General features: G+C 37.2%; 1 protein-coding gene across 1 annotated transcript in view; it reads left to right on the forward strand.

Moving 5' to 3' along the window:
- The first annotated feature begins 390 nt into the window (after nt 1-390).
- Nucleotides 391-26,912, forward strand: part of LOC150101111 (putative 3',5'-cyclic phosphodiesterase pde-5) — a 250,271-nt gene continuing 223,749 nt past the window's right edge. The window contains exon 1 of the mRNA XM_090401842.1: nt 391-500. Within this exon, the coding sequence (XP_090257968.1) occupies nt 471-500 (30 nt within the window). The 5' untranslated portion in view covers nt 391-470. The remainder of the gene's footprint in view (nt 501-26,912) is intronic.

The raw sequence follows: 26,912 nt of genomic DNA on the forward strand, positions 1-26,912 counted from the left end.
ACCACGTTAACTAACACAACTCTTAGACACCATTTAGACATATGTAACCGAAAAAGTTTTGACGTCCTAAAATTAGAAATGACACATAAAAAATTCATCTTCTCCATCTACTGGTTAAAATATGGATTTTATTCTATTTACTGTTCTAGTCCTTTGTGATTTCGTAAAACGATACGAAACCGCTTCATGGATGCGATGCTGAAGTACTTCCTTATTATTGAAGTTTTCGCTCCCCGCTCCCAGTAGATTGATCCCTGTGAATGGGCGTCTTTTTTAATCGCTACAACAGATTGGTGCGTGCTAAAGGTGGCGATAACACACGAGCTCTGAGAACGTTCGTTCATCACGTGGTTATCCGAGAAAGATTTCCTTCAAGAATAGCGTAGAGAGAAATGCATGAAGTGCCGTTGGGATTTGCCGTTAGAATGCCACGATGTCCAGCGAATCGTAGTGAGAAATGACTAGCAAACATGGTTAGACAGAAGCACTGGATCTATAAAGTGAGTTATTATCATTCTCACAAACAGTTGACTATCTATCAAGTTGTAATGTTGTTGTTTTTGTTGTTGAAGTTAATGTTCACAGAACGGCAATTGAATTTACAGTTTCAGTGTCCACAAATACTGTGCCACAGTTCTTCACCTCTGACGGTATTGGCAAAGTTTCTCTGTGAGTACTATCATATCCTCATCATAACTCTCTTACTCAACAAGTCGCTCATCTTAATGAGAGTGCGTGCGCGTTATTTATTTCTTTGTTTATCAGTGCATTTGAACACATAAGGATGTGTTTTCCTTTAAAAATGAGCCAAAGAGACAAAACGACATAATATCAAAATGTCGTCTAAAGAAAGTGCAGGAAATCATAATCTTTCTGCTATTGCTAAGTTCAAAGGAGAACTTCGCTTTAAAAGGAAAGTGGCCTCACTGTTTTTTCCTGTGTTCTCTTTTGTTGTTGTCGTTGTTATTATTATTATTATTATTATTATTAAATTTGATATTGTGCTTTGGTACTGTCAAGGTGTGTTGCCGTAAGTGACGCAGAAAATTTATTTGGCAACCAGCTTTGCTGCCCAAGATTTAAATAAGATTGTATCTATTCGTAAAAGTAAGGATCACTTCTGAGAATTCGATATATTGATAACATTCATTGAATAACTTCTTTATTTCCACTAATAAGCAATTATCATATTTTGTGAAATAATCTAAGAATAATAAATTTAAAATCTTAATTATTAGCTAAGCTATTCGTCCATCTCGGTAACTGAGTGAATGTTTCCTTAGACAGGATGTAGATGCGAATATCCCCTTAGCATGAGTTTGTAAAGTTCTATTTTTTCGTGATAACCAAACCATTGAGAACACTAAATCAGAATTATTTATACTTAAAAAAATTATATATATATATATATATATATATATATATATACTAGGGGGATCTTCCTCCCCCACCCCCGGCGCCCAACCACCCGAGTTCCGGGCTGGTAAGCCGGTTCTCCATTGTTTTGAAACGTCCAACAAATTGTTGTCCAATGAAGGCAAACACATTGTTGGACGTGAAACGTTTCGAATTTCGGTTTTTATCAGCTTAACAGCTTATCAGCTTAAAGGTTTAATCGGCTTAATCAGTCTCAAAACAATGAAGAGACAAAAGACGTTTCAAATTTCGGCTTATCTTTATATATAGAGAGAGAGTGGATATAATTCACTCGTATGGTGAAGGTAATCCAGAGAACTGCTGCAGTACTGAGGATGTTGACCTTACTTACCCTTGCATAAAAGATTAAACGAGAATATAATTTCTTAGGAATTTTTTAAAATTTAATCCCTAATCTAGAATATTTTAATAATAAAGTGTTATACATTTTCATTATTTGTATATGGGAAGTATATGACTTCTGCATCACTTCAACCTTGGTATATCTTCTTGTTCTGGCTCCTGCTGATGTGGCTTTTTTTTACAGACGTGGGACCACTGAAGTGGTCTCGATCACTGCATTCCATTATATGCTTGCCTATGGCATAGCTTTTACTGATGTGGCCTTTATCTAGGCCAGGGGTTGGCAAAGAGTGGTCAATATCGACCCCTAGGGGTCGATGTGGCTATCAAAGGGGTAGATAAATCTAGGGGGGGGTCAAAAGGGGGTTTAAATTTTTAATGTGCTTTATAAATTTATTTAAGTATTTTCTTTAAATATTTCTTATCGAGAAGCAATAATGAAGTAAAAGGGTGAAGGAATTATTATTTTTAAACTGAGAAATTTATTATTGATAACATTTATTCATTTATTTAATATGATGGGTTCGATGAGGGATCATGGATCCCATGAAGGGGGTCAATGGTCTAAAAGGTTTGCCGACCTGATCTAGGCCCTTTGACAGATGCCGGGTATGGATTACGCAAAATCCGCATGCAATCCAACAAACCCCATTGCATTCACTCGTTATTGTCTGGTGCGGGTTTATAGCTTCGTTTATCACCGGACCATTCTTCTTTGAGGGCATTTGACAGTCGAGTCTTGTGACCTGCTCAGGTACTGCGTAGAGGTATCGTATTGCGATATGATTTGAATGCATAATAGAAGTGAATGTATTATTTATGCTTGTGTCACTCTTACACACAAGAACAATTACTACATATACATTCGGCCACCATAAAGCGTCCCCTGGTGGTGAATTTCGGCACGACTTTTTTTTAAAGAATATATTAATTTGTCGTCATGAGAAGGGTTCCTTTCAGCTAAGAGTTTCTTTTATCTGGAGTAACTTTATTCCAGGTTTGTATTTAAGGTAGTTCAGCAACGTTTTATCGTTCAACTCCTTCAGATCATTCAAATAGATAATACTAGGATAATTTTTCAATTTCCCAGAGAGTAACTACTTAATCGAAATATTTGTGGAATAATTTCGATGCTTTGTAATTATACAGCAAATAAGCATTAAAAAAAATTCATTCTGGTTCTGTAGAAAACAGCAACAGGCTGGATAAAGGATACAAATCAAATGTGATTCTGGCAAGAAACTAAAACCCATAAACTAAGAAACACTGTGAACTCGTGATCCATTTATTGTTTTATTTTTATGGAGACTACTTAAAAAGTAGTCCTAAATCTATTCTTAGAAGAGGAGTTACGTTTATCTATCGATTTTTGAAAAATATAGTTTGAAAAACTGAGCTTTTAAAATCAAATTCACCGCTTTATTTATTGGATATAATCAGCATAGAAATATTATGGAAGTATCATTATCATCGTGATTATGCGTTTGAATTCAAGTTAGCCAGTATAGCTAAAAAGCAGCTAAGCATATTAGTTTTTTTTGTTTCTTAATAAAAACGCATCTTTAAGGTGTTTTAAGAGACATTCAACTGTAAAAAAAAATATGAAGTTCCACATATTGATTTACCTTTTAAGTGCACCTCAGTATCGTGTGGATATATCAAGATGGAGGCCAATCTTTCCAACTACCATCTGCGTTGTTGACAACTCTTCCGTTTACCACAGAAAACAACTGTCTCGGTTCTTATCAAAGCCTTAATTATTAAATTTTCTGTAAGTGCTATTAGATGGACAATTATGAATACTAACACTAATCAGGCGACGTTTACAATGAGGAATAGCTTACTACTAATATCATAGGATACAGTGATCATTTCTGTTTTTCACTAACTGATTGAATTTTTTTTTTCTTTTCTAGACTATGTGTTTTTAGCTTATAGTTGCTTCTTTTTTTTTTACAGTATTCGCAGTAGTGCACTGCTTCGAAGCCACTACTGCGATCAAGAAGTAGTGCTTTCATAACTGGTTAATTGGACTACTAGTGATATCACTAGTAGAGTGTCGAGACAAGTAGAGATGTATATCGTATAACTGATAACGTACTTCCAAGCTGAAGCTCTGAAAGACAGCATAATCTGGCAAATTTTATGAATGGAGGCAACCATGTTAAACATTCGTATTATATATGGAAAGATAGGATTTTAAAGGCGCTGATTCGTTCTGTAAGCTTTAGCTGCTCTTGTTAAAATTACTTATGATTCAAAAATGGAATGGTATTTAAAACCGGAAGTCACTGGAATCCTCTACAGCAGGGTCGGTAGAAAGAGATCAGTTTCAAAGGACGTGAAGAATACTTATAAGGGCTTTTCAGGTAACGATGTGTTAGCCAATTGAATAAGGACATCGGCTAACAAAGCAAGATCACAACTATCAGAAATTCTGGATTTTTCCTAGACAAATCAGACAGAGAATAAGAATACGTCGACAGAATATATAAACAAGGTCTAACTACCCTATCAGAGAAGAAAGTATTAATTAGGTTTGAAGTCAAATTACTTCGCCATGACAAGCCATTGACAGGATGGAAAAATCAACAGTTGAAGGTGAATTTTAAAAACGGCTGTAACATGTTCATATTATTATATATTATTGTGACTCCACTTTAAGTAACCACAACCTGGAAGATTTGTAACAGCAAGTCACAAGGGGAAGAAGAGCTTTTATTTTTATTTTATTTATTTTTAAATTAATTTAATTTAATTTATAATTTATTGATTTTTACCGGTGCGCCTCCGTTGCACAGTCGCGAGAAAGATGAGACATTTATCCTTCGGTTGGAAAATATTAGATTCTAATACTATCTACGTATGCAACGACTAACCTTTATAAGAGCTTTTCAAACTAAAGGTAAGTGATCGGTCTCATACCAAAATATAAGGGTTTACATTCCAAAAAAAAGGAAAACTGACAAAAAGAGCACGTGCAATTAACAGATATAAAGAAAGATGGCAGAAGTACACATGCAGTTAACAGATATAATGTAGCAGGCTCATAGCCTTAGTAGCCTTGGTCTTATAATTGCAATCAACCAACCAACTTTCTGCAGGAACAAGTGTGAAGTATGATTTACTAATTCTTAGCATATGCTCTTAGTGATGATGTCATGTGGTCTGGCTTAAAGCGATTTCGAAATAACTTCACCAAGATTTTATTTTTTGGAATATTATTATTATTATTATTATTAAGAGAGACCTCCAGGGAGTCAGAGACTCATCGAGGGAGGCCACATACACACCAGCTATCATACTTATCCTTGAATTCATTCACACTGCTTGCACTCACAACATCCAATGGCAATCCATTCCACTCACACATCCTCTGAGAGAAAAATCTGGCCCTTACATCTTTCTTGGCAGCCTTCATTCTCTGCTTTCCCTACCCTCCATAAATTGAAAAATCCCATCAATTGAAATCTTGTATGACCCTTTCAGCAGTTTGTAAGTCTCAATCATATCACACCTCTTTCTTCTATTTGCTAGTGTCTGCAATCTACAAATTCTAAACCTGTCTTCATAATCAACATTCCACAATCCTGATATCATTTTTAACACTCACCTTTGTACTCTCTTCAATATATCAGAATCACATCGGAAACCAGGAGACCACACCGGCGCATAATAGTCCAAGTGAGGTCTTATCAAGGCCTTATAAAGAGGCAAAATAACATCCTTATCTTTACATGTGAACATTCGTTTGAGCATTGCAATTATCTTTTGAGTTGTATTTGCAATCTCTGCCACATGGCCCCTGAACTTCAACTTCTTATGTATTAAGACTCCAAGATCCCTAGCCTCATCAGTTTCTTCTAGCCTAATCCCACCAATATAATACGGCATTGGATAGGTAATCATGTTGAAGTGAATGACTTCACATTTACTAACACTGAACTGACACCCATTTTCCCATGCCCACAATTCTAGCTTATTCAAATCATTCTGCAAGCACTACATATCAGCAGCATTCATGATTACCCTGCCTATCTTTGCATCATCAGCAAATAACTGTATGTCGCTTGTCAAATCCTCCCCAATATCATTAATGTACAGATTGAATAACAGTGGACCAAGCACTGATCCTTGTGGTACACACTTGTTATGTTTTATTTATTTATTTATTTATTTTTATTAATCATCGTACTGTTTATGGGCAGTACTACCTTTACATCACGTGCAGACATTTCTCCAGACTTAATATAGGCCTAAGCGTTTACAAGTGTTTCACCCTATGCCTGTTCGAGTTATCATCATAGCAGTCATTCTCTGGTGGCAACGCCATGCCACCAGTGTGCCCTGTAGTGCCCTCAAGGAAAGAACGTTTATATCCTTTTGCGTAAGCTCAAGCTGTTTTAAGTCCTTATAACTATCTGCATTCCATACACCAAGTAAAGAGATGGTGGCGCTGGTAAACCTCAGAGTTGCCCCATGCTCCTCCCGTATCTTACTAAATAGATCTGGGTTATTTTTATAATAATTTACTTTATTATTATGGCTATAGGCTAGTGGGCACCCTGTTCCCACCACCTGGGCATCAACTACCCAAACATCACTACCTCTTTTAATCACTAAGTCTGCCTTACGCAAACCCGCGGAGGTGCTATAATGTAGTTCCACCGCAGTCTCCCAACCTTTGTTCTTAAAGCGGTTGTTCAGAACGGAGACCACGGCATCATGCCTTCTCACGCGGACCCCGGTGCGGAAGCAACACTGGGCTATATGAGACAATGTCTCACTGTAGTGGCAGCCAGCCCTTCAGTTGGAGTCATCACTACTCAATGGAGCTCTGCGGGCTCGAGTAGGCAGAGTATTGATCCTCGTCCTCATAAAGTTAATATACTCTAAACCAGGGAGGAGTCTGGTGCCATCCCTTACCCAATCATGCAGGGGAGGCATCGGATATGACTCTTTTAAAGAAGCACCATCTCTTGTGTTCTGCGGGTGCTGACTCGATTAAAGTACCTTGATAATGGGACCAGCCGTTAGCCCGCCTAAAGTCTTCTTGTATTAATGGGCTATAGAAAGCTTCTCTGCAGATGAGAGAATAATATAGTTCTAACTGCACGAGTCTTGATAGCCGCAGGCGTGAGATCAGCCATCTAACTGATGGAACCCCAAGCCCACCATCCTTCACCTTCGCATCGGAATATGCAGTAGGAGATTCAGGCGGCAGTCGGAGCCATGATCTCTCGGCTGAACGGATAGCTCTATCCATTCGGGACAGTACCGAGATATATGTCCTACCAAGCACCAACTTGTGGTAAAAGAGAGGTAGGAGATAGTAGGAAAGGAGAAACAGTCTTAGCTGGGGCTTGAGAGGATCTTTCCTCAAAGAAGTGATCCTATCTTCTAGAATAGAAGGGACAGAAGATCTTCCCTTTGGGGTGAACATGATACCGAGGTATCTCCACTCTTCCAGGATGGTCATAGCACGCAAAGGCCTCCCGTACAGGGAAAACCGTATAGTCTCGACCTTAAGCTTCTTGTCACGACCAGAGGGGACAAGAGCTAAAGAGCAGGAATTCTCTACATTAATAGAAAGGCCTCGAATAGAGAAGAAGTCAACTGCCCGATCAAGGAGTTTCTGCAAGCCTATCTTAGTAGAGGCTGCGAAAATAAGATCGTCCGCAAAGGCCATAGCATTAAAGGAAGAAGCGCCTAGAGAGTAGCCTATGCGGTTAGGAAGAGAATGAAGAAACTCATATATGACTCGGTTAAAGAAAAGGGGAGATAGAGGATCACCCTGACGAACACCCCGCACTGCGGGAATAGAAGTTGCACGGGACCCTGTAATGATAGTGATGGAGCTACCCAAGTATAGCTACATAACGTAGGAAAGAAAGGGTTCTGGACATCCAGTAATAGACAGCGCTTGAAGGAGAGCCGGAAGAGAGACGTCAAAGGCCTTTTGGAGGTCCAGCGACGCCATATTAGAGACTTAAGGTGGCGTCGGGAATCAGAGAGAAGAGAAGAAAGAAGATATATATTCTCGGCACAGCCACCCGAAGGGATAAAATTTCTCTGTCTATAATCATGCTGTATATGTTGCTGAAATCGTTTAACTAATATTTTATGATAGAGTCTAAGTAACACAGGGGAGATGGTAAGAGGTCTAAAGTCTGATGCACAACTTGAAGTTCCTTTCTTCGGAATGAAGATAGTTCTTGAAGGACGTAAGTATGGTGATATTACTTTACTGGAAAGGAGTATGTCCACTAAGTCTTGAAGAATCTTCAACGGCACCTTCCGTAGCCTAGACGCAGGAAAGCCATCAGCTCCGGAAGCAGAGAAATTGGATGGAAGTGCTGCTTTAATCTCCTGAATGGAGACAGGCTGATATATTTGAAGGCAGGAATGGACCTCAATATCGTAGGTTGATCATCATAATCAGGCAAGTGTGGAGGTGGAGTAGAAAAGACTGTACTCCAGAATTTGACAAAATCATCATGTAAGTCTGCTAGAGGTGGGGGGAAAGCACCGTCAAGGATGGTTTTGGCACACTGCCCTATATGCATAGCTAAATAGGCCCTCTTCCTCTGCTTCCTGTTTGACAAAGTCATTCTAGAATGAGACTTAATCTGATGTTGACGAGGCATGAAGTGTTCAGAAAATTCAGCATGGAGGTAGTCATTCAACTGATCTGTGATATCAATTCCCAGAAGGTGAGTCTGAATGAGATATTTAAGAATTTGATGGTTATATTCTGGAAGAGGAGAATCATCTAGAGATGATGTCGGTCTGAGAATCAAAGCCTCTTCTTCACCAGCAGGATGGTGGCTGGAAGATGGAAAGGCAGGGACAGGGGATATTACCTGTTCCTACCTGTGGCGGATGGGCTGCCAATTCTTGAAGTAAGGCTTTGTAAACTGGCTTTTTCGTCTATGACACTTGATGGCATCCAAGGATCTTAATGGGAAGGCCTTAAATAAAGCCTCATTGATTTTCTTTATCCTTCGAGCCGTCAACTCGATCTCATGAGTGGCGAGGATCTTTTCTTCTTCTTCGGCAGTCCAACGTGCTTTGACTCGCTCTGTTCTTATAGCAGCGTTGGCTTCGGCTGGATGTTTCGAGGTGCGATGCACGCCAAGGCCAACTGCGGTAGAGAATGCACAATTGCAGACCTGACATATGAAGTGTCTGAAATTGGGAACTCCTTGACCGCCAGAACAAGCATGATGAGAACTTAAATAAATGGGTTGATGACAGTCTTTGCAGAGCTTTCTTTTAACTTTCTTCCTGAGGATGCCGCTGGGACGGGTGTCAGAATCACCTCCAGGCAAGAAACAGACATCTGGATTCACACTCGACGAGTTTTTTCCTGGCTCCGGCCTATAAGAGTCGGAGCCTTCATCTGATGCTAACCCTGGAAGGAAGGAATAGCGTAGCAGGCCAGTTAGTCACCCGAAGGTGTCCAGGAATCGCCCCTAGGAGGCCGCCTACTGCCGCATTTGCGCAATGTCTCAAGGGATGTGCAAGCCAAGACAACAACAACAACAACGCTTCAGATTCCCAATTCCTTAAACCTTGCAGACTCAGATCCCCCGTATACCACTTTTTGATATCTGTCAGTCAGCCATCCTCTTATCCATGCTAATATTGTATAATCCAAATTCTCCAATTTATGCAACAGTCTACCGTGCTGCATTCTGTCAAAAGCCTTAGCAAAATCCAAAAGTATCATGGTGTATCCATTCCCCTTGTCTAGTTCAATGGGAATACGAGTTGTTATACGAGTTGTCAATTTTTCCAAAATCTTCACCACCGCCACTCCTGAGATATTAATTGGTCGATAGTTGGATATATCGGTCTTTGCACCACCCTTGTGCTATGGAATTACCATACATTCTTTCCATATCTGCTGAATCTTCCCTATTCTGAGAATCATATTAAACAGCCTGGTCAAAGGAATGGTAAGTTCAGTTGAACACTCTTTTAGCACACGTGCTGATATCCTATCAGTCCCTATTACTGAATTATTATTCAATTTGTGCAACAGCTCTAATACCTCGGCCTCACACACCTGCATTTCCACAGCTAGTGAAGAGGTAACAGTGAGCTCAATGTTGCGTTTACCAGGTTGATAGCGTTTAACAAAATGGGCACTCATTAACTGAACAACTTCGTCTGCATCTGTAATCCTCACGCCATCTGGATTTAGAAGAGTTATTCTTCCATATTCATTCTTTCTTTTACTTGCAGCATATCGATAGAATATTACATTATGAGCCACGATTCGCATCATATGAAACTTCATTATCAAATTAATATTTGATAATGAAGTATTTACAAGTAAATAATTTTCACTGCTGTGGTTAATACGTGTTTCTTTTAATTAAATCAGAAATTATATTAATTTTATTTGCTCTTTAGTTAGCAATTATTGTGCATTTTTTCGTATCTGTATGAAAATCACAGACATGTGGATCATTTGTTAAAATATTTAGTGGTTCCCCCCACCCTCCTTACACGTGACCTCCATGAAGTTTGAGGACTCATCGTAAAGGTCGTTTCACACCATAAAACACTGCACAGTTCACCGACTATACTGCATCATCTACTACTAACTAAACAGCATATTAGCCACTATTAACTGCGTGTGTGCTCTAGCTGATTTGCCTGTTAGATGGAATAAAAAACAAAATCGGTGTTTCCAGGAAGTAAAATCTTGCTACTCCGTATGAGAAAGCTAACTTTCAATTCAAAAAGTCATATAAAAGATTTAGTATATTTAGTTAAACGAGATAAAAAGAAATCATTATTTTCTGACAAAGTAGAAAAGACCATGAGAAGTTCATACGTTTGAATCCACAGTTTTAATAATGGGACACACGCAGTCTTCGCTTACTTTTTCAAAGTTGTCATTATCACGATTGAGCATTAAAATATTTTTCACATTGATAAATTTGCTCACGCAATGTATGTTTAAGTTCAATTAAAATTCTTATTTAAAAAGTAAACAAAACAGAAGTGTTCCACATTTGTATGATAAGTTGCATATAACGTCTGTAATAAATATGTCGAATATATAAGCCTAATAATGCAGCGCCAAGTAGCTTAATGTTAGATCTAAATAACTTTGTTTTAATGTCGGATGTAAATATTTGCTTCAGTTTGTTGTTCACTCGACTTGTCTTTCAGAGCGAAAAAAACGAAAGAGCGAAAGTACGAGTGATGAGATCAATTTCTCTCTTTTCCATCGATGAAATCAGATAAAGAATTATATGCCTACAATTAATTAAATTTTATCTTGTTGGTGGCGAACACCAAATAGAAAACAAGTCTTGGTAAAGATTGCTCGAATCTCTTCGAAAAAAAGAAAAGAAAAAAGGAATAACAAGAACGAACCGCCGTGTAAATTTAGAAGACTATCGTTTTAAGGTTCCTAATGACAGGTTTTCATGAGCAACAGAATGACACTCACCAAGGAGAACGAGTCTTCCACTTTATATTGTAAATCGATAATATATCTTAGCTGATAGGTATGAGGGCAGGAAAGTAAGGAACTGAAATTACACACCCTTTGTGTGTGTGTGTGTGTGTGTGTGTGTGTGTGTGTGTGTGTGTGTGTGTGTGTGTGTGTGCGTGCGTGTGTGTGTGTGTGTGTGTGTGTGTGTGTGTGTGTGTGTGTGTGTGTGTGTGTGTGTGTGTGTGTGTGTGTGTGTGTGTGTGTGTGTGTGTGTGTGTGTGTGATCACCTGAACACATAGGCTATAGAAGATACAGAATGAAAGCCAAGCAGGTGAAAATATAACCATTACGTAATTGTGATACGTTAAGTGAATGCCATCTCCCTCCTCAAGTATTATTGACCTACTTGTGGGTCATTAGCTGCTTCTCTTTAGATAGCTTACGTCATATGACGAACGTGGATAAAAGGTACGTGGAACATATGGTCCATTTCCACCAGTCTGCCATGCATCAAGTGATGAATAACGCTTCTGTTCGAAGAAAGATGTGTGTAGAAAGAGGGAAAAGCTTTCGGTGGAGTGACAATAGAAAACAGATGGGAGAAACGGTACTCAGGTGTAACGATTTAACTTGTCATACATCACTTTAGTGAAATAAGCTCGCAAAAGGAAGAGAAAAAGATTAAAAAAATATTTTTTTGTTCAAACTGCAGCAGGTTTCACTTACTGATCATTACAATCAGCCACTCAATTGTAACCGCCTTCGAGATTACAAAACACAATGTAAAATAAGATGTATAGTTTCAATGATCAATCGTTTATTAAATCAACATTTTATTTTATAAAATTATGTAAGTGGAAAATCATTACCATCAGAAACTCTCAAATTGACTTTTTAAGTTGTGGATGTTAATAAAACCATACTTTTTAAGTATTGTCTAATAAGTGAGTTCCGGAATAATGCGTAAAGCATCTGTTACATTCCTTTTGTCCGTCCGTATGTCCACAACAATTCCGCTCTAGATGAACAGATTTTTAATAAAATTTAGTATTTGAGATTTTTACTAAACTCTGTACCATCACCTCAAATATTTGTGTGATCATATTAGCAAACCGATTCAAAAGAACACAACAACAAAAATAGATCCATATGTTTTAAATGACAATAAGCAAATTACTTGTGCTAGCCAACGGAAATGATTCCAGAAAATCATAAAATGGTACATTTACAATAATATTCTCGTATAGCGATATCATTATGCAAAAAGCTACTGAACCTATAGTTGCTCATAATTCAAAACAGTGGCTATAAATAATAATATTTTTCGTAAAAATTTTCCTTTTTTTGTATAATGTATTAATAATAGTTACTGCTGATGATAATTTATAGTTGCGGTTGAATCAGATTACATTTTTAACATTATTTATAGAATAACAATAAATTATATATATTTTACAGTTTTCACTTTTAATGTATTTAATTAGCGCTGTAACTACAGCACTTCAATGTAATAAATGTTTTTTTTTTTTTCTTTGTGTTGATCTCAATTGAAATGTAATGTCTCAGCTTGCATCATCGAAGCTTTTTAGTAAGCTTATCTGAGGATGACACTGGTTAGTTATTGTTTATTGGTTTGATTGCTATGTTGGAAGTAGGCTGATGTTTGAGAGGTCTGATCAAAATGAAATTGCCGATATATATTCTGGTGTTATTACATCTGTCTGATGGTTCACATTCACTTTTTGTATTCTTTTTGATCTAATTAGGAGTCTTTTTTTTTTCACTGTGGAAGCCTGTCTATGTCTTCTGAGCTTTTGATTTGTATCGACTTTGAAGTTTGTGACTTCCTCAAGAATATCTTAGGAGCTCTGATCCACAAAAATTGGTAATTTTTTTCTGTTTTTGCTTTTCTTTCTTGGTACAACAGATTCTGGTTGAATGGTGTTAAATATTCAGAAAGGAAGATCGGTGTATTGTCTTACAATGCGTTCAAGTCCTTGGCAACTGGTTCTATCAGTCTACTGGCTTTTATGAGATTGTCTCTTGTGGACTTGCATGTAAGACGAACTATGACTGGTGGCGGGATGTGGCAAGCTTTGTTTTTTGTTCTTCCTGGGAATCTGATTTACGGTATGAATGTCGTTTAGGGGGATGTCAATTGCATGGCTTAATTTTAAAACTATATCTCTGAGGTTTTCTGTAGGTGCAGTTTCAGGAAGACCGTTTGTGACAAGATCTTCTTTATATTGTTGCTGATTTAAAAGTTAGTATTGTATTTTTAGGGAATTAAGTTCATGACAAAGTTCGGATGTTTCTTTCACCAAATTACGTTGCCTGTGAGTTAGTACCTTAACACCAATTTTGATGTCTTTGCAAGACGTCTTCCACTGCTAAATTATTATATTTATATATATATATAATTATTATATTTATATATTATATATATATATATATATATTCCAGTATATATTCCAGTATATATTCCAGTATATATATAGTTTATTTATTTCTATTAGTATATTTAAAGAATTCAAATTAAAGGATTCACTTGTATTTTTTTGTCTGTCCAGTTCGTCGTCTGATTTTGCCTCCGGTATAATCGGCTGCGCGGTGTGTGGCAACGTTTCTTTGTTCACTCTGAAGTATAGGCACTTGCATTCTTCACGTTTTGCATTGGATTTACGTTGCCAGGTTGTTTCTGAAAGGCCGGGACATGTAAAGTGAAAATTCCTACGGCATTTCCTACAGGTTATATGATTTCCGCCGGACGATAAATCCTTCAGGCATTTGATGCATTTCATGACTAACGTTTCTTCCTTTGAGCAACTGTAGTCTGACTGTAAAGATGGTGATGTCCTTTTTTCTGCACTCGTTGTTGACCGTGGTCCACTCTATTCAATTTTCAGGACTCAAAATTGGATTCTTCTTAGCCGATTTCTATTTTTATATCACTTTCTTCGGCGTGACAAGTAGAATTACTGTGGAACACTTTCAAATTAAAAACAGGAATTAGAACCACTTTAAAACTATAAAAACGGGAGCAGTGATATCACCATGTGCCCGTTCGTTTGCCTACACAGCGTCCTCTCCAATAATAATAATAATAATAATAATTATTATTATTATACAATAACTAACTGGTTATTCTCAGATAAACTTAATAAAAAACTTCGAGGATGTAAACTGAGACATTACATCTCAACTGAGATTAACACAAGAAAAAAAAACATTTATTACATTTAAGTGCTGTAGTTACAGCACTTGAATACATTAAAGCAAAAATTATAAATATATATAATTTATTGTTATTGTATAAATACTGTAAAAATGTAATCTAATTTAACTGCAACTATAAATTATCAACTACAGTAACTATTATTAATACATTATACAAAAAAGGAAAATTCGTATGAATTTCATTGTTAAAAAATACCAGAACCATATGTGTTGCAAATGCAAACGCATAATATATAATCATAATTTTAATAATAAAAATTATTGAATTTTTTTTTATTTTTTAATAGAAATTTAATGTGGAAAATGAACCAAATCTGCAGCACTTAGTTGTATTTTCTAAAATAGCATGCTGGAATATCACTTAAGACGATTTTTGTGTATATGTAAATATATTTGAGATCAATAAAAAAAAAATTGAGAGCCTATGTAGTTCAAAGGAAGTGATGTTTGCACTTCTCAGCACTAAACCGCCCGAAGATAGAATGTCGTGATTTCGATTCTAGTCGCCGACTAGAGGAATTTTTTCTAAGCTTCTTTTCGACCGGTTCCAGAATTAGTCGATCTCTGGCACGGGCAAGGGGAGTTTTTCTCCCGGAAACTCGGGTTTTTCTTTCCGTAAACTCAAGAAAATCGAACCTTAGAATTCACCTTATTTCAGACATTAAATATATTGTTAGGGTTAGAGACTGTGCCCTAAATATATTCACGATCTCCGCATTCACGCTCAGGCAATGCATTCCAATCACAATATCACTCTCCATGCAAGAAATCTGCTCCTCACTTATTTGTCTCAATCATATCCTCCCCTCCTGTTCACTATTCTCTGCAATTTGCATTTCTTCAACCTGTCTTCATATTCAATATTCCAGAGACAACCTTAGTCAATCGTCTCTGGACCTTTTCCAATATTTCCTCATCCTTTGAAAACCAGATGACGAAATCTGTGTACAACGGTCCATATATGGCCTAACAAAAGTCTTATATAGTGGAACATTCTTACTTCTACACGTCAGTGTCCTCCGCATCATTTCCATAATCCGTTATGCTGCCTTCACGATTCTAGCAATCTCCTCCCCGAAATTTTAGGTCCTTATCTACAATAACTCCCAGATCCCTTATCTCCACACCTTATTCCAAGATATTACCACCAACTGTATACTCTGCATCCCAAATTTTAAAACTCTACACTTTGCAACACTAAACTGTGTATCCCAATCACGTACCTTTAGCCAGCGCATTCAAGTCCTCTTGTAAAACCACGACATCGGTCTCATTTCTGATTGTCCTACCCAATTCAGTTGTTTGCATCATCTGCAAACAACTGAATATCACTATTCAGACCCCCCCCCCCTCTAGATATCATTAACATATTCAAGTTACACAACAACGGTTCCAAAAACAGACTCTTGGGGGAACAGTTTAATCGTCAGCTTATCAAGTGGCAGTCTATCAAAGACCTTTGCAAAATCTAAATATATCACTGCAAATGCATTACCCTTATCCAATGCACTGGTCACAGGTAAGCAGATAACTAAAATACGATCTTCTTTTAGTAAATCCATGCTGACCATCAAAGAGAATGCTGCTGTTATGAACTCAGTTTCTGAATCGTATTCCTGACTAATTTCTCCAATACTTTGACCACAACTTCAGCTATACAGATTGGTCTATAATTCGAAGCTTTAGTCTTATCACCTCCTTTATGAAACGGAGCGACTTTACTCTATTTCCACTCCTTTGGAACTTAGTCCAGTGCAAGACTAAGGTATGTCGAAGGTGTTGTTAACTCTCTGAAACAATTTTTCAAAACACGTGGCGATATATTATCAATTCCCACTGTCTTATTAACCCCAGGTTTATTCAATTCCTCATATATTTCCAGTTCACTCACCATGAGAACATCTTCCTTCCTTTCCACTGTATTCATCTGCATGATGTCACATTCGCAAGAATTAAATACCTTTATGAAATGTTCATTAAATATCTCGACTCTGTCCAATTGTTATCATTCTACCATTTTCGCCAATGGCAGATTTTATTAAAATTCCATCAAGTCTTACTTTAAGAAATTTCGTTTTTTTTTTTTTCATAATCTTGGTATTATGAAAAAAAAAATTGAACTTTTCTGCAAATTGAACCTAAATATTCAGTTTGCATAAAACCAGTCAACTAGCGTCAAGTCTGAAGGATAAAAAATGCGTACGGAAAAATGAATATAAAGCCTATGTACTTTTGGGAATTCCCCTTTAAATGCATTAATGGCATAAGAATGCTATTGCGAAGAACACCTTTCTATGATTCACTCGATCATTATTGTACAGTAAATAAGAATCCTAAAATGCTTATGTCTGTTAACCGTTTATGTGACGGCCGAAGATCATCGTATTATCCTAAACAATAGCTGAGGGGGGGGGTAACTGCAAATGTTAACGCTGTACTTTAGAACAGTGCTTCCCAAACTTATGGATGTAAAGCCCCCCTTGGAAAAATTAAAATATCGAAAAAAAAATCGTAATACAGGCATATTATTATAATATTTATTGTATTTATATTCAATACAAACATACACAGCGAATATCGCCAAAATCAAATGCAAATATTACATTTTTAGCATCTTACATACACATTTGACATGGCACACTTAGTCTTGAAACATTTTAAATTTGTTTTCATTATTTCATGGGCCCCCCGTCTCAACAAAACTAACGGCCCCCAAGGGGGGACGCGGCCCACAGTTTGGGAAGCGCTGCTTTAGAACACAGGGGCGAGATATAGTATACGGGATTGCTACAAAGTGTATGCACATGTATGTGCGAAAGAGAGAGAGAGAGGGGGAGAGAGAGAGAGAGAGAGAGAGAGACCGAATGAACCACAAAACTAAAATTAAAGCATTAATGAACCAAAAGTAATTAAGGAAAATGAGAGAAAGAAACACATTTGAAATGAATTACAACTAAGACATTTTATATTTTAAATGTGTTTTTATTTTATTCTATCATAGACTGAAAGAGCAGCTTTCATATTTAGAACAAAAGAAACTTTGAATGGATTAAAAGGTAAAGGGATAAAAAAGACAGGAAGTCTATGAAAGAAGAATAATGAATAACGAAAAATGATGATGATAACAAGATAAATAAAATAAAGGCAATGAAAACGGAAAATAAATAAAATAAAGGCAATGAAAACGGAAAATAAATAAAAGACCGATGCTCTCTTAAATAAAAAATGGAATCATTTTGATTTTATACTACTTAATGACCTTTAGGCTAAGCTGCAGCTATTAAAATGCAGTTCTTACTGAGATTTTACAACATAGTTATAATGCCTCCATAGCAATTGAAAACTATTCCCTTTAATTACAAAGGCTTGGGTTCGACGTCTAGGAGCATTTATAAAGGCTTTTCAACTGGCGATAGCAGCTCTCACAAGGAGATGGCAGCGCTTTTCCACCCGGAAAATCAGGTTATTTCGCCTTCGTCAAAGCAGAGAAACCAACTAGGGAACAAGAGCAACGTACATCTCGTGGTCTTATCTCTTTTAGTATTTTTTTTTTTTTTTGCTTAATATATAATTTCGAATATTAGCTACCCCCAGTTGCTAGTTTTTTATTTTCATTTTAAAACACTGCTGTGTTGAATTAGGGAGAAAAGAATGGAAGGAGTAAATACAGCTTTCATCTTAATAACAGCTTTTTCTTTCTTTCTTTCTTTTTTTTTTTTTTTTTTCGGCACCTCTAAGTTTCTTTATATATATTTAATGAATTAGAAAGGAAACACCATCCTCCTCAATAATTAATGCCGAGATAATTCAATCAGGAAATATTTCAAATGATTATGTCCTCAGACTGATTTGTCTATCAAGAAAACTGAAGTTTTCTGGAGAAAAAAAAATGAGACAATCTATCCTAACTCGGAAAATTTCCTTGTATTCACTGATAAGGGATTTGAGCTTTAGGTTCTTCCCGACAGAGAATCCACACCAGAAAAAAGTCCCACTTGACGTAATACACAAACTCGAGAACAAATGAAACTGTTTCGCTACTAGTCTATGAGAATGGTGACAAAGACGACGAAAATGTTTGAGTATTCAATTTTTATCGATTTTGGATTATCTCTTGCATTCTTTAGAATTACTTTTCATCGTTAACACAAATATGTGAGACCTGATTTCACACAACAGTAAGGCTCTTTTATTTAGAGCTCCAAGTTAAATCGATTTGTCGAATTAATGGCACTCTAAATTTAGGGTATGAATATTACTCGTGATATTTAACACTGAATTTGATACTATTTGGAAGGTATCTTGTAAGAATAACAATGACATCTCATTGTTTTTACAAGGAGGACTTGTTTTATTTTACTTCTACGATTGAAAGCTGTATCGAAATATTGTGAAAAATTATATATATTTCAGTGCTTAATATATATTCCAAAATACAATTAATTTATATTCTTTCAGGAAGGAAATTATTTACTTATTGAAATAAATGATATTAATAATAACAATCGGTCATTTCCATTAAACTGTAATATATTACGGCAAATGGTCTTCAGATGTGTGTGTCTGTGTGCGTGTGTGTGTGTGTGTGTGCGTGTGTGTGTGTGAGAGAGAGAGAGATTATTTTATTTTTGACTGCTTTAGGAGTTCGTGATTTAAGCGTTATCCATATCTATCACAATCACCTGTTATTTCTGGATGGCCTATTTAGTACGAGACCAGCACTAAGATCTCTTGTTTATGTATGTATGTATATATTTTAGTCTAGATTATAACAATTACACAAATTACTACTACATCTTCGCGAAATAGACAAAACCACTTAACTCATTCTTAGCACGGAAACTCTCAGTAAAACAGTAGCCTCACTGGAACCGTTAGTTCACCATTCCAAGGCCACTGTAAATAGTGAAAATCTCTCTCTCTTTATGGTTCCTGGGCCAATATCAAATTATGAAATTGGCATTTATCTCTAACTATCGGAATCCCTGTAAACAGCCATACGACGAGACACGCATTTTTGGTGCGGGCGCAATCGGAAGGAAACACTGCAATCTTTAATATATGAAAACTCCTGAATAGGAAGTCTAGTGTTCACTTAGTTGAGGCAGATAAGCGGGAATATAAGGAGATGCAGAAGACAGCAAGAGAAATGATTAAATTATCGGCGTATTGTAACAGCATGTGCACCGATCGCGAAGATTAATGACTTGGATGACGCGAGGTACGTCATGTCTGATCAAGCAAAAAAGCGATTCGCTGAAATCTTTGGAGAATTGATATTTTAGTTTTGGATGGTAATTTGAGATATTAAGAGAAAAAAATAGACTTTATTTTAGAAAGCGTGAGATTTCGGAGGTTAATCCTGAAACTTCCGGTTTGATGAAAATTATGAAACTAATAAAAAGAAACGTTATTAATTCTTCCCTAGTGGTTTTTGTGTGCCTTCTGGTACACTTCTTCAGAAGCATTTTTTTATATACAAAAAGGTTAAAAAAACAGACAACTATATCATAAGTTAAAACGATCCTTGCAATCTGTGATATAAGGTTTTATTTTCATTAAAATAGCAATTCAATTAAAAATACAGGGTGTGTCTAAAATGTTTGACGGAACTCTAGGTACCTATTCTACCGCCGATTTCGATCACTAAAGATCATATAAAAGATCGCTGGCCACATTACATTTCATTGCATGGTGTATTGTCATCAGGAGCAATTGCTGTACCCTTATCAAGTGCAACGGCTGCAGGCGCATTCACCAACAGATTTTTCTCTTCGAGTCATTGTTCAATTGCTTCTGCAAGGTTATACTGAACTGGGTTTACTCGATAGTGTGCTTTTTACGAATGAATCTCGATTCACCAGCGATGGCATAATGGTACGTTCACAACATGTATGAAATCGGTCCTGACATCATCAACCATGTGAATGCCTTGATCAGCATCATTGGAAACTACATTATCGGTCTGTTGTTTTTGTCGCCGATGCTCAACGGCTGTAGTAATATCAGCACTTCTTGGATGAGGAACATCTGGAGTTTGGAGGACGCGCCATTAACAACACATAAAGAAATAGAAAGAAATCCAGTGGATTCATATAGGGAAATGGGTGGCCATTCAACTGGCCGGCCCACATCTATCTTTCTAATCGCTGAAATAAGCACGATCCGATGTTATTTAACAATCTGATTAAAATGCGGAGCCTCCGTAGCTCAGTCAGCATAGACAAAGTCTTTGGTTGGAAAGACCTCGGTTCGATTCGTGTCGATGACGGAAGGAATATTTATTTCGATTAGCCAGTCTTATACGGAGGTAGGGTTTTTTTCATCCGGAAACTAGGGTTTTTCGGCGTCCAGAACAAGCAAACCGGCCCCGTGAACACGCACATGGATTACAGTCATGAATACGTCCCACCAGCCATATGCCAGTCCCGAGCCAGGATAAAATGGGGGGGGGGGGGGGGTGGAAAGCAGTGGTGAACTACACCGTAAAAATGTCACCAATAACACTTTGTTGGCAATGCCTACAAAGTCACCTAGGGTCGGAAATGACTGAAAGGGAAAAACCACCACGAAAATGCGCTAGTGAACCATCTCCATCGTGCATATTTGGGCGGTTGAATTGGTAGAATCGATATATGGAGAGCTAGAAGTGGCCAGTTGAGTGGTCACGTTTCTTTCTATGGGGAAGAAGAAGTCCGATGATTATGTTATCCTGGTGATGAATGAACATGACTTCTGTTAAAGGAGTGCGGATAGTCGTACGAGAAATATGGAATACACCGTGACCTCCAGAACGTGTACGTCAACTGCTCAGCAAATACTGTACGGCATATAAACCGCTTGAAAATAAGTCAACGGACACTCCACAGGCAAGGTGCATCGCGTTATATAAAGAGTCACGTGTTTGTGGCCGGTATAAATTGGAGGAATATGATACTCCCAAGTCAGTGCAACTGTGTTCGGTGAAATGGCTGCGAGAAGGGAGCTGAGGGAGTTTGAAAGAGGTGTTGTGATATGATGCGATGTTGCAGGCCTATCTGTTCTAAAAGTTGTTGACAAATTGTCAAACCAGGTCAGTCGGTGATACCATACTGAGATGAAGTGCAGGGAGTCGACTGCAAGTGCTACCGCCAGCGGACGACTCACTACACTCGCCGAACGTGACCGGTGGGTGCTACAGAGGATGATATGTAAAAACCGCCATTCGTCAACCGACACATTCAACGCGGAGTTCCGGACCATGGTAGGACTCCACTATGCAAGCCCCCCACATTACCGACCACCATGCAACGTCATCATCAGTGATGCAAACAGCTTGTATAGTGGGACGTGAAGCTTGGAAAGCTGTGTTATGGAGCGACGAGTTACACCGTCTACCGAGCAGATGGATGGGGGTGAGTGTGGGTGGTGGCTGCCCGGCGAACTTCTTTTACCAGAATGCATAACATCAACGCTTAAATTCAGAGGTGAAGGTGTGATGATATTGTCCTGTTTTCTTGGTTTGGCTTCGGGCCTCTACGGTGCCATGAACAACGAACGCCGAGAGGTATCTGAATATTCTGGACAATGCAATCCTTGCTACTTTGTGGGATTTCTACGGAATGATCATTGTCTCTTTGAGCACGACAATGCACCGTGTCATATGGCTGCTGTTGCTGTAACAGCGTTGTTTGTGGATATAACGTCACCACACTTGACGCCTCCACAGAGCCCCGATCTCAGTGCTATTGAACATCTGTAGGATGGACTTCACCCGACGCTCCGGTCAGGTGAGGTCAAGGGACATCCTCCTCCACAACAGTTCAGGACATGCCTACAGGAATAGTCCAATATTCCCATTGATCGCTATCGTACGCTTGTGAAAAGTATGCCCCATAGGATTGCAGCAGCCATCGCAGCGAAAGAACGTCTTACATCTTATTAATGTGTGCGCCATGGCTGTTTGCTCCTCACACTATGGTGTTCTTTGACTTCTTTCCAAGCAATGTACGAGTACTATGACTGTGCCCTGCTCACTGAGCCAATTTCGTCGATCATTTCCTAAGTCCAATACAAGCCTATTTATTCTCTCTCTCAGTGTATATGACGTGTATTTTCCAACGTGGTATTCTATATCTCTGTAGGAAAGTTCTTCTTTTCCTACGTTTTTGACCTTTCGTTATCAAAATCGGGAAGGGTTTGACAAACATTTTAGAAACTCCCTGTGTAGATAATAAATGAGTTTAATGGCAAATTATAGCATAGGATGGTTGGACAAACATTTCTGGAAAACTCCGTTTAAAAAAAAAAAAACTCCTATAACAAGAATTCAAAACCGTATAACGAACTATGAAAGCAGGGGAAAGTTTTCGCTTCTTTCAAGTCCTGATAACACTTATCAGGTGTTAAGGAGCTGGTTTATTGACATTTAACTTCATCTTAATGGAGAGGCGACTCTATGATAGTAGTCAACGTTGTTTGAGATGGGTTTCTCACAGAGGCAGCGCTTAGTATAAAACCGGTTAATTTAGCCTTGCCCAAACACAAAGACCTACGTAAATTCCTTTCACAAAATAAACTAACACTTAAATAAAAAATAAAAAAAAAAACAGAAAAGAAAAATCACAAAGAATTTTCAACCAGTTGAAAATGACCAGAAATCAAAGTAAAGAAAAAAAAAAACTAGAAAGAAACGAGCTAAAAAATAAATAAACGAAGTTAGAAAATCATCAACAATACGCATTTGAAAAAAATCATAAAAATACCGGAAAAAAGGGCAGCAGACATAAGAGACAAAATGAAGTCAAGGAACAAAAAGGAATTAAAAAATATCCGACGTCTGAAAAAGTGAAACATATTTTCTACAAATTATTAATAAATTAATTATATTAGTAAATAAATTACGATATTTTTTAATTGATATAATATTTAATAATTTAATAAGTATAATGGAAAAATGCCTATGTAGTCATGTTAAAATGGGTTTTGCATCCATAGTGCTAGACTGCTCGGAGAAATATTCCAAGTTAGTTCCATTCTAGTTGCCGACTAGAGGAACTTTTTCTAACACTTTCTCCTACCGGTTCCGAGTTAGTCGATCTCTGGCATGAACCAGAAGGTTTTTTCATCTTGTAAACTCAAGAAAATATACTGTAACACACACTATTTCAGACTATGATATATTGCGTTAAGATTAGTGATCACGAGATGGTGACACTAGTCTGCCGTACTGTCTTCACAGAAAGCAGTTAAAATTATTGATAGTATTGGGTCATATTTCTGGCTGACAAATCAAATTTCAACAAATTTGTCCAGGCTCTGCAACGGTTGTTATATGGCGCTTAAGTATTTGCGAAATCCATCTAAATACATACTGTCACAGTCGTAATTTTTTTTTTTTTCCAACTGGACTGAAGGCATAACATAAGCCATTTATACAAAGGAAACAGAGGAAAGTATTAAGGGGATAGATAAATGTTTATTAGAGATAAATAAATGTTTATTAGACAAAATAAAATGAAGACATTAAGATCTGACATTTTCACACTTTTCTGAACTAATTCATTCCGTAGTTTAATTAGCATGTCATGGATGTTTGGTCATATGCAATAAACTATTCTTTGCTTATTAATCACTTTTATACTTGATGGTTATACCCATTAGACGAGCAAACTGCAGTTTGTTTCCATCTTTCCGTTTACACAGCCGACTGTATCTCAATGCTAATATCGGACAATTGCAAAACTACAAATCTGTGCCTTTGTTTCTATCCACTCAAACGATATCACCATTTATCAAGGTTGCTATTCTCTATAATGACCATCTCATAATATCCTGATGTCGTGACAAAGCATCTTTACTGTCCATTCCAAGCTGGAAAGGCATTTGGACTTGGTCCAATGCAAACAATTTGAGTAAGTTGGAAGGGTACTTTTAATGAGCACAGTTAAAACAGAGATAAATACTGGAACAAATCAAGCGGAGAAATAACAAATAATGCAACGAACAGGAAGTAAGACTGCAAGGTCATCACTTCTGTTGATAGGAGAAAAGTGGGAGATACAAATGAGAACACTTTTGCACCCTACAATAAAACTTCTGACCCACATTTATCGCATATTTCACTAATGTATACCTTTGGCTGGCCGTACTGTTATACTAAGTCATGAGAAATGAATACTGTAACAGAGAATTGTCACTACTCTTGGATTAAGTACATCCAATGTGTCTATCCGAGCTACTGGTAGTGCGTCTCCAGGAAACGAAATCTGGGATTTTGTAATCGGTAGGTTTAGGTTTATTATCTGTTGTTCACCTTTTCCCAATGCTTTTATCTAGCATTACGCCAACATGTTCTTTCGATAGACTTCTGATTCAAACCTTGTGAAACGTTTGAATAAAACTGAGGAAAATTTAGTTACTGACCAATGCTGCAGGCTAATATTTTATATTCGTTTTCATAAGCAGGAGTTTGCGTAGTTTCCTGGTTAATTCCATGATCTTAAGTTTACAGAAGGTCATCATAGGTTAAATTCTGGTCAGAACTGTTTAATGGCATCTTTAAGCCGATTAGAGAGTTAATCAAACGTTGGGTCAGAAAAGTAGGGGTTTTTTTTTTTTTAGAAGAAATTTGGGTTTTTAACTTTTCGTAACTCTGTAAAATCTACCCTAGAATACACACGAGTACATAATAAATACTATTTAGGATTGGGAATATCACATTCCATCTAGTACACCACAGAAACATGGTGAACTGCAGTAATGATAAAGTACAGCCGGTCTATCCGTCGATTTCCGAAAAAAAGTTACGACTAAAAAGTTCACCGCATATTCTCATAGGACTAATGATGACACGTTAACAAATTTAGAGGATCTCACAGCAGAGGGAAGGTGGAAAGTCGAAAGACGTTGTTTCAGATAAAGCTCTGTGAGAAACCAAAATTATCAGAGAAGTCAATCTCTGTCAGGCTACTCCATAAATCAAATAATGGTTTCAAGAATCAGGAGAGGAAAATCTGACGAGTCTGATCTTTATTTCTTTTTCTGTAATAGATACTTGTCACAAAGAACGGAAAGGCGTTCTCTAACAAGTACCATGATGCTACTTCGATTGTTTAACAGCTAATGACTTTCCTTTTAATTAAACAGAAAAAAATATATTTAATGTTACTTGTGATCCAATATCCTCAACTAGTGATAAGTTGCATATTCTATGCGCCCATTACAGGAACCGATACCACACAGTAGGTAATAATTAACTCATGTCCTATGACATAATGTACCCTGAGTTAATTGAAACAGAATATCTGTCTGTTTAAGTTTATAATTTGGACTAGACTATCTCAGGCTTAGTTAATGTCATTACATTAACTAAGCTTTCCAAGTTTATTTATCTTGCTGACTTTGCTGTTTAACCACCTTAGGAAATGTTAGTTTTCGAAGGCGAAATCTGAGCCAAGCAAGTGCAGCTAAGTGCTCTAATAAATATTCATATGAAATGATGCTGGATATCTTCTGGTATTATTCGATAATGAATCACAGAAACTACAAGTACATAATTCCACTTCATTGCTCATTACTTCACACATGTTAACACAAGTGAGTTTGTTACGAAGACATTACTTCACCAATAAAATCGCAATTTTCCTCACATCAACATGGCAACAACAGTAATAGCTGTTTTTGATTAAGATGTTTTTTATTATGTATGCGTTGAACATAACCTGCTTACTCCTGTTTTATTCTTAATTCTAAACAGATAGCCTCTGAGGGAGTGGGAGTAAAAAGAAAGAAAAGAAAAACGTGTGGCGATTCACTATTAGACGACTTGTCAATTAGCCGGATTGCTCACTTCTAGATAAAATCGAGAATTTCAAGAGAGAGATATTTTAAATGTTCACCTTTAATGTGAAAACAGTGTTCTGATGGAGACCGGAGTTGTACAATACAAGCAGCTGTTTTCGTATGTATAGATACTTATAAAGATGACTTATATAGATATTATAAATATGCACGAGAGATTTCCGAAAAGTAAGGTAACACATTTTTCTCGAGGATATTTAATAATAGGAAGTTGAAATCATACACCAAGAAATAAGTGAACATGCACTACTTCTCCACAAAGTTTCCAAATTCGTTGATGTATCTGTCTCAATGATAGATCGGTTTATCAATACCAGTACTGAAGAAGTCCGTCCCCATACCCAATAACCAACATTGCACCGCCTGATGTACTTCCTCATCCAAGTGAAATCTTGGAAAATATCTCTCTCTTAGAATAGCTCTCTCTTATCTCTCTCTCGCCTTCCGGAAAGGTGTTTCTTGAGAGGGGGGGGGGGGGTCGAACAAATCTGAAAGTGCTAGCTAAGTCTGGACTAATTGGGGGGCGGGGAAGGCAGAGTTTCCCAACGATTACAGCGTAACTTTTCTAAAAATCTTTTCCTAATTAAAAAATGAATT

This window comes from Typopeltis vanoorti, chromosome 12, assembly GCF_054136105.1.
Source record: "Typopeltis vanoorti isolate ZY-2024b chromosome 12, IOZ_Tvanoo_1.0, whole genome shotgun sequence".
NCBI lineage: Eukaryota > Metazoa > Arthropoda > Arachnida > Uropygi > Thelyphonidae > Typopeltis > Typopeltis vanoorti.